Raw genomic sequence first — 9394 nt, 5'->3', positions numbered from 1 at the left:
TTATCCTCAAAGTTTTAAAATATCCTTAAGTCATAAAAATGTGAAAAAGGAGAGAGTAGAAAGAATTATTACTATACTAGTATATCATAAATATACTACATACATTACTATAAATATTACTTTTTATGTTACTTTTAGATTCACAATTTTTAATTTTGAGTCATATTTTCACCCTTTAAACTCATGATTTTAAATGTATTCTCGAATGTTTACCTTTAAAACTATCGATTTCCAATTTTATCTCATATTTTGACCTTTAAAACTCATGATTTTGACTTTTTATCCAATATTTTGAATTTCAAAATGTATTCGTTTGATTTTTATCTTATATTTTGACCTTTAAAACTAATGACTTTGACTTTTATCTGATATTTTGAATTTTAAAATGTATTCTTTTGAATTTTATCTTATATTTTGACCGATAAAACTCATGATATTCAATTTTATCTCATTATTTGACCTTTAAAACATATGATTTTGACTTCTTTGATCTCATATTTTGAAGTTTAGACGTATAATTTTGTATTCTATCTCATATGTGGACCTTTAAAACTCTTGATTTTGAATTTATCTCATGTAATTGCCTTTTAAAAACTTTTTTTGATTTTTATTTTTCCTGTTCCGACCTTTTGATTTTATAAATTTGACTTTTTATCTCAGATTTTGAGCTTTCAAACTCATCATTTAGACTTTTTTAATCTCTAAATCATCATATCATCAGTGCTTAGTTATTTTCCATTATCCATTACTGATGATATGATGAGGACAGTTTCTGGTTAATTTTAGCAGTATTAGTAGCAGGGGAGAAAGATCTCAGTATTTACAATAAAAACAAAACAGCTTAATAAGATTTCTATTTTCTGTTTTCTGGCTGATATTGTATAGTGATGATGTATTGTGGTTTCTCCCTTTTAGAAGAATAATTTTCTGTTACACTTTTGTCTGATGTATTTTTTCCTGAAACCTTTTCTAAGGTGCCATTTTTTCTGAGACCTTTCTGTCTGAGTATGGCGTATATTTTTGAGACATTTCATTTGAGCCTGATGTATTTTTTACTGAGAAATTTCATTCAGATTCCGACAGTTTTCCCTGACTCCTTGTCATTTGGCATCTGATGCTCTTTTTACTGAAACCTTTTCTATGGGTTCGGGTGCTGTCCTCTCACAGGAGGATGAATGGGCATCAATCAGCCTGTCTGTTACTATTCCCAGAAATTCAACAGACATCAGGTCATCTACCGTTAAAAAAGAAGCCCTTGTGTTGCTTTGGTTCCTGCACTTACGTTGGTTCCAGCTCAGAGCCTGCTCTGGTGTTTCTTTGTGCATGTAAAACAAAGATAAGCGCCTTCTGTGCTGGTCCGTGTTGCTGCAGGACTTACACTGAGGTCGCTGATAGACATTGATAGGATTGCTGTTCTCTCTCTCTCTCGCTGATTGGAGGAGAGCTGTTGCGTCCTGGCTGTTGATTGGCTAAGAGCTGACACCTAATCTTTTGAAAAGAGATGGCTTGAGTGAAGACGCAGACCCTCCGACATTTCTCCAAACTTCACCACAGATCAGTTTGTATAATAGGAAATTATGAATTTGTAAATAAGCTCCTAAAAATGTTTAAGTTAAAGCCATCCTGGTAAGTAGAGGAGAGTGGCTTTTAAATACCCGGTCTGTCCTGTTTTCATGTAGTCAGTCAGGTAAGGGTTTTGGTTTATAAATGTGTTTGTTATTTTTAGCTCTGTCTCCCTGAGGTAATGTGTTGTTTTTAATGACCAAAAGAAAAGAATAATAACATTGTCTTTGTGCCCGCATGCTCAGGTGAAGAAGGAGAATGAAGAGCTCAAGGTTACGCCTCGTACCTCTAGGCTGTGCGTCACTGACCAGTCTGATGCCGTTTTTCCTGAGAACTTTTCATCTAAAGTCTGACACTTGACGGAGGCTTTCCTGAGACCTGATGCTTTTTAATCAGAATCTGACACCTGGCTCTGGGGCATCAACTCTGGAGCAGGACTCTGGGCTCCTGATTCTGTGACCCTGTCTCTTGGGCCCTGACTCTGGACTTTTGACTCTGAGGCCCTGATTCTGGGGCCCTGACTCCAGAGCCTGACTCTGGGTTCAATTCTGGGGCCCTAACTCCGGAGTCTGACTCTGTGCTCCGACTCTGGAGCCCGGACTCTGGAGCCTGGCTCTGGGCCTCGAGTCGCTGACCATGCGGTAACAGTGGATAAATTCCCTTCCTCTTATTTTTTAGCCTTCCCGTCTTGTAAATCTCCACCTTTGATTCAGTTTTACTCTTGTTTGTTTTTTTCTGCAGGAGCAAAAACTAAAACTGTAAATATGTAAAAGTCTTTTATTTTACAAATCAAGATGAAGGCTGAACATTTTCTCTTCACCTCATTACAACGCTGCAGAATTCTTGAAACAAAAAGTAAAAAACTAAACTTAAAAAAAAAAAAAAAAAAAATCAATCTGTATGAACAACGGAAACCAGGGTCCACCCCCCCTCCCCAAAGTCTTTGAACACCTGTGACTATTTCTTGGCGTAGGTGATCTTCATGGCACAGGTGGCTGTGATTCTGAAGCCCTGCAGCGCGTCTTTAGCCACGCCAGCCTGCGTGTCGCTCTCAAACTCCACAAAGGCGATGTCGTGTTTCCCCGGGACGAGGCGGACCTCTTTGAAACCTGGGAACCTGAGGAAGGAGGGAAAACTGTCAGCGTGCAGGTAAAAAAAACACACCTGATGTTTGAGAGGAAGTGAGGGGGAACTGACTGGTTGAAGAGCATGGACAGCATCATCTCGTTGGTCTCTTCAGGGAGGTTGTTCAGGAACAGGATGTAGTTTGGTGGATTGTCAGGCACCTGAAAGACGAACAGACCCGGGTCAAAAACCGGCAACAGCAACGACCTGAGGGTTTGAGTCAGAGTCAGACGCTAGAATAAGGATTGACGGGTCCATCAGGCAGGGATTGTTCTAGTCTCAGTCAGTTCTTGGTGAGAACTGGTTAAACATAAATACCAGAGAGTGTATTTACTAAATCTGGGTCCATTTACAGATTTAGATGTGTAGATTCTGTTCTCAAACTTCTGGATTTTCAGCATGGAAAGTGTTCGGGTTTGTTTCTAGTCTGTTGGCCAATCATGTTTCAGCGGGATCTGGCGTATGCAGGAGAAAAAGTCAATGTGGACTACAAAAATAAAGGGAAAGTTGTCCAAGCAAATCCCTTAGCAGCTCTAGACTATAATCTTAAAATGGCTTCCTGTCTCTGTTTATCACACATCTGCCTAAAAGTAAAGCCAACAATCCATAACAGAAAACATTTCAGCTAAGTCCTGATGTTAACTCTCCCCCAGCTCTTCATTTTCAAACATGAAAACTACTTTATTTGCTAGCAGAAGGCAGACAAAAGAGAAAGACAGCTGGAAACAAAACCAGAACCCAAACATATCAAACCCAGAATCACTGCTGCTGTAGTCGGACTCACTCGTGGATATTAAAAAGACTGTTTTAACCTTTGAAAATTACTGCCGTCTGTGTAATACAGCGTTTATTTTTCACCAGTAAAGGATGTCGAGTTAATAAGAACCAAACGTCACGCTAGTTCCCCTTTTTCCCCAAAAACATGGAGTAAAGCGTGACGTCTTACCTGTACTGCAGGAGAGTGGACTGGTGCTGCTGAGCCCTGCAAACAAAGACAGTAAACATCATTAAAGAGTTAAATCCACATGAATATGAAACATAAGAGCCAATCTTTAACACAGAAGCTGGAGCTTCTGAGAGGATCGTCGCTGTTGTTAACATGAAAACCGCCCAGTCTCACTTCACTGAATCAGAAAGCTATCACGGAAGAGCATCAGGTCACTGCCAGCCAATTTCCTGTCAGACACTTAGAGTGTGATGATGATGATGATGATGATGATGTTTCCTCTGTCTGCCTCTTTCTTATTTCTCCTACAGAGGGGGGATAGACCTGAACCACACATCAGCTCACCTCCATCTGCTGCCTCTACAGTCACATTTACGGCCTCAGTGATGAAATTAAACAAGAGACTGACATTTAAAAAGAATTCTAGTCCCGCGTTTCTGGCAACCATCCATCTAGTGTCAGACTCAGTCACAGCAGGGGCCGGATCCTGAATTTGGGTCTAACCTGAGGGCCTAACTGGGTCCAAATTTCCCATAAACTGTCAACCTCATCTTCACTGCTAGAGGATTATAGGGGGGAAAAAAACATAGGATTGATGCCAAATAATTTTGAGGATAAAAATGTCAAAGGTTAAAATCATGATTTTAAGCAGTTAAAATACTAAATAAAATTCAAATTCATGAGTTTCAAGGTCAAAATATGAGATTAAATTCACAATTATGAGTTTTAAATGTCAGAATATAATAAAAAAAATTATAAAATCAGGAGTTTTCAATGTCCAAATATGGTTTAAAACTCAAAATCATGACTTTAAAAGGTCAAAATATGGGATAAAATAAAAAACAAACAAAAAAAAAGAGTTCAAAAGTCAATATTTGAGATAAAATAAAACCATTAGTTTAAAGGTCTAAAAACAGAATAAACTAAAAAAAATCATGAGTTTAAAATGTTAAAATGTGAGACAAGACACAAAAATATGAGTTTAAAAGGTCAGAATATCAGAAAAAAAATAAAATAAAATCATTAGTTTCGAATGTCAAAATATGGTATAAAATTCAAAATCGTGACTTTAAAATGTCTAAATATGACATTTTTTTCTAAAATATTGAGTTTGAAGGTCAATATTTGAGATAAAATAAAACCATTAGTTTAAAAGGTTCCAAAATGGAATAAAATTTAAAAAAAAATCATGAGTTTAAAATGTCAAAATGAGAGACAAAACACAAAATTCTGAGTTTTAAATGTCAAAATATGAGAAAAAAAAATGTATGCCAGCTGAGAGGAGGATCAGGAGAGCCTCATCCATTTCCTGAGAGGGGCGGAGTCAGACAGCTCATTAACATTTAAAGCCACAAACACAGAAACAGCTGGTTCTGAGCAGGGCTGAAACAGGGGTTTTAGACATGCAGAGATCCAATACTGGAGTGTTTTTTCAGTAACAAACTTCACAGGCATGTTTCGGGGACCTCTGAGACTGATTTAAACTTGTCTTTAGGGGGTTAAATATGTCCCCTTTAAGATTCTAGAAAGCTTTATTGGTGAGAGCATTACCTTTTGTTAAAAGCTCAAACGGCATAGCTTACATTTTCAGTCATTAGACTCACAAATTCTAACCAAAAGTCCCCCCAGTAAAGAATGTGAGGAAGCACATTAAAAAGTAATCTATTTAGCCGTGTTTAAAATGCATCTGCAGTGGGAAAAACACGTTCTAAGTTCTTTAGGCTAAGGCACTCTGAAGGATTGCCTTATGGAACATGAGAATCATGTTCTCATCAAACCATTTCAATCAAACTTGTAGAGTTTAGGTGGGGGAGAACTGTTAGCTGAGCATTGAACATTTATAACCATCGGTGTATGAACAGCTGAAGACGTCAGCTCTCTAAAATAACAGAACATCATTTAGACGAGCATCACTCACCGCTGCTGGTTTCTTTGTTAAACTGGCTGCTGGCTCCTGAGCTTTCTTCTTCTTCTCCTTCTTCTTCTCTTTGTCGCCGTACGTTCCTTTCATCTTGGAGATGACCTCAGAGTCTGTCTTTGCGTACTGAATCCTCTGAACAAACATGCCAAGGTTAATAGAGCTTCACAATGAGTCCCAAACATGACTGTAAACAGCCGTTAAACTACTAACTAGTCCTCATTCTCTGGACCTACCATGGGTTTGTTGTAGAAGGGGAAACCCTGCAGCTGCCTCAGTGCGTTGGTGGCAGCAGCCAGCTCTTTGAAGACGACAAAGGCCTGACCTCTCATCGTCATCGTTTTCATCGCCACGATGTCGATGATCTGGCCGAACTGAGAGAAGAGCGCGTAGAGCGAGCGCTTCATCTCTGCAGGACGACAACAGCGGGGACAGAGTTTTACATTAAAAATTAATGCAACATCACAACAACTTCAGTTTCCCTGGAGAGAACACTGCATTAATGTTGCTGATAAAATGTCCTCTCACCTTCTTTCTTGATTTTGTCATTTAAATTGTTGATGTAGATGGTGTGGTTTGGTCGGATATCCATGTTGGAGTCTGGAAAACAGCAAAAGAACACGGTTACCTTTTTAAAGCTCACTTTCACTGATAAATACTAGCTTCTCCTGGCATCCAAACTTTCCACAAAATCTAGTTAATAATGATGTTAATACTGCTGTAATGACACAGTTGTGTATTTCATTTGATTTTAATTGGATGCAACTGAAGTTTGAAACTCCAGGATCTTGACCGGCCAACCCCACAAATCAGCCCATACTAATAATAGGTTTATTTTCTAGATTTGCATCGCACTTCTAAAAACCAGCGGTTCAAATGTGCTTTGACATACATGCCGAAACAAACATGAGGCCTATGCTAACAACCCCCCGCACAAGAAAACATAATCTTTAGCAAAACAACCCAAGCACACCTACATGCATGGTCAGAGCCTGCAAAATATTCAGACTGGGAGGACCAAAGATGTAAGAACATTTCATTTTCATTCAGTTTCAGCTTCAATCGTGAAAACAAAACAAGATCATGTGAGAAATTTTCAGTCAATTTGGCCATGAAATACTATTTTCTTGTAAATCCTTATTGACTGCAGGGACAGAAGAATAGAGAGGATAATTTATTGGATTTTTGCTGATATTGGATGTTGCAGCGTTGTCATTCAGTGAATGTTTTTGTCCAAAGCATCTATCACTAGATCAGCGATACTCAACATGTGGCTCTTTTATGTCTTAATTTTAACTACTACCCCAGAAAACCTTGAAAGGGGGAACATTTTTGCCACCTTTCAGTCATTTCAGCTACCTTTTGTCATTAAATACCTTCTTTCCCTTCTTTTTGCCACTTCATCCCAATTTTTGCCCCTTTTTCCTATTTTTTTGCCACTTTTCTCCCATTTAAGCTACCTTTTGCCATTAAATGCCACTTGTTTCCGTTTGTCACATTTTTGCCTCCTCTTTTTGACAATTATCAATCTGACAGTGGTTTATGTCTCTGGTAATTAACTCGAGCCTTGTCAGTCCAGTATATACAGCACCTCTGGGTTAAAGCTGAACTTTTTAACAACTTTCTCCTGATGATCACAGTCCTGTACATAACCTTGTAAGATGCCTTGATGAAATAAGCAAATGGATGTCCCATAATTTCCTACAACTAAACAAAGACAAAACTGAAATACTAATAGTAGGCCCTCAAAAACAGAGGCAAGAGTTCATATCCATGTCACCATTCCCTCTACAGCACAGTGAGCATGTCAGAAACATAGGTGTCATCATTGATTCAGATCTAAACTTCCAAAACCACATAACAGCTATTACAAAAACAGCATTTTACCACCTGAAAAACATTTCTAAATTATGGCACTTCATGTCACAATCGGACTCCGGAAAGCTGGTTCCTGCATTTATATCCAGCGGGTTGGATTACTGCAACGCCCTTTTTGACGGACTTCCTAAAAAGTCAACTGGAAGGCTCCAGCTTATCCAAAATGCTGCTGCCAGAGTGCTTACAAGGACAAGGAAACAGAAGGTATTACACCTGTACAAAAACATCTTCACTGGCTTCCTGTCCAGTACAGAATTGATTTCAAAATACTACTTCTAGTTTATAAACCTCTGAATGCTACGGCACCCCAATATCTTTCTGACCTTCTCACTGACTACCATCCCATCAGACCTCTCCGATCATCAGGCATGTGTCTCCTCAGTGTACCTAAAATTAAAACTAAATCTGGCAATGGTGCATTCAGTCACTATGGTGCTGTCCTCTGGAAACAACCTGAGCTCTGCTGAAACACTTAGTTCCTTCAAAACACTGCTTTTCTCACAAGCCTTTGGTTGTTAGGTTATCTTTGTGTTTAAACTTGTCTATGGGTTTCTGTATGCTTCTTTTAGGAGATCCCAACATTAGTACATGCACAATGTACAGATTGTTGCAAAAATTCGGTTTCTCTTGACTCAATAGTGTATCTTTGTTGCTCTTTGTATGTTTGTTTTGCGTCTGTTTGTAATCCTCTGTAAAGCACATTGAGTGTACATTTGTATGAAATGTGCTATATAAATAAAATTGAATTGAACAAAAATCTCTCTCAAAGCTCCGGTTACATTTCAGCTTAGGCCTTCCGTGTCCATGCTATCTATGAGGTGACATTTTAAATGTGACAAACAGAAGATTAGAAACAGAAGACTTCTTCCTGCGCTAACAAGGCTAACATGAACAACAACCTAAAAGCTCTTTAAAGGAGTCAAATGTGGATTTACAATGGCAGGACACTTTTATTTTCACAAAGAGGCCTTTCAGGTATTTTGGGACGATTTCAGGTGTCCCGTGAGTTCGTTTTTAGAGGATTTGTGCACATGCTAATGCTAGTATGCTAATGCTAGTACCAACATGCGTTTGTCTAGCGTTCACTCCTTCCATTCATAGAGTTAGCCGTTAGCGCCAGCTAGCTGTCCGGTCAACTGTGTTGACTTTCATTTGTTTAAAGCGGCGTAATAACGTAATATCTTACATTTAAAAAATACAGATGTCACAGTTTAGTTGAGAATAAGGACAAACAGACACAAGACAAATTTGTAAAGTTATTAAACTCACCTCTTCTCTGCTCACAGCGCTCATTGAAAACAGGAAACTCCAACAAGAGGCGCCGGTAGATTCCTGCTGCTACTTAACGAGATCTGACCTCTACCGCCCCCACCAGGCCAGGAGGGAAACTGCAGGCTACGTCTTATTACCATTACCCGTTAGGCCAGTGTTACTCAACCCTGCTCCGCCAAAGAGCCAAATTATTGAAAAATAACTTCGCAAGAGCCACAGTCTAAGTAGTGAAAGTGGCAAAAAACGGCTTAACTAGCATTATGAGTAAATTAAAGGTGGCAAAAATGGTAAAAAGGCGGCAAAAATGTGTGAAAAGGGGAGAAAATTGGAAGAAAAAGGGTCAGAAAATAGCAAAAATGGGTGAGAAGTGACAAAACAGGAGTTACAGGTGGCAAAAAATGGTCCAAAAGTGGCAAAAACGTGGAAAAAATGGGTGGAAATTGAGTAAAATGGGCAAAAAGCGGTCAAGAATGGCAACAGTTGGCAAAAAGTGGGAAACAAGTGGTATTTAATGGCAAAATGAAGCTTAAATGGGCAAAAATGGGATAAAGTGGCAAAAAGAAGTGGCAAAAATGGGCAAAAAAAGGAACAAGTGGTATTTAATGGTAAAAAAATGGTGAAAAGTGGCTAAAAAGGGCAAAAATGGGAAAAACTGACAAAAACAAGTGGCAAAAATAGGACACAAGTGGTAT

At 38.7% G+C, this 9394-nt stretch overlaps 1 protein-coding gene across 1 annotated transcript; it reads right to left on the bottom strand.

The window, feature by feature from the left end:
• Positions 1 to 2326: 2326 nt before the first annotated feature.
• On the bottom strand, positions 2327 to 8798 carry snrpb2 (small nuclear ribonucleoprotein polypeptide B2). Its single transcript, XM_041784209.1, has 7 exons — positions 8700 to 8798; positions 6081 to 6152; positions 5789 to 5961; positions 5553 to 5687; positions 3635 to 3670; positions 2761 to 2849; positions 2327 to 2680 (listed from the first exon to the last, which is right to left on the bottom strand). The coding sequence occupies exons 2-7, from the start codon at positions 6142 to 6144 to the stop codon at positions 2521 to 2523; spliced, it is 657 nt and encodes a 218-aa protein (XP_041640143.1). The 5' UTR covers positions 6145 to 6152; positions 8700 to 8798; the 3' UTR covers positions 2327 to 2520.
• Between the last annotated feature and the right edge of the window lie 596 nt (positions 8799 to 9394).

This window comes from Cheilinus undulatus, linkage group 4, assembly GCF_018320785.1.
Source record: "Cheilinus undulatus linkage group 4, ASM1832078v1, whole genome shotgun sequence".
Lineage (NCBI taxonomy): Eukaryota > Metazoa > Chordata > Actinopteri > Labriformes > Labridae > Cheilinus > Cheilinus undulatus.
Note: the sequence above shows the minus strand (reverse complement) of the source record. Positions and strands in the feature narration are given on the sequence as shown.

What these genes read in the sequence shown, in the direction of transcription:
- snrpb2 (XM_041784209.1), bottom strand. Translation starts at nt 6,144, where the DNA reads ATGGATATCCGACCAAACCACACCATCTACATCAACAATTTAAATGAC. An exon ending in TGACAAAATCAAGAAAGAAG is followed by an intron (nt 5,962 to 6,080) that starts GTGAGAGGACAT and finishes GTCGTCCTGCAG; the next exon opens with AGATGAAGCGCTCGCTCTAC. An exon ending in TAACAAAGAAACCAGCAGCG is followed by an intron (nt 3,671 to 5,552) that starts GTGAGTGATGCT and finishes CTTTGTTTGCAG; the next exon opens with GGCTCAGCAGCACCAGTCCA.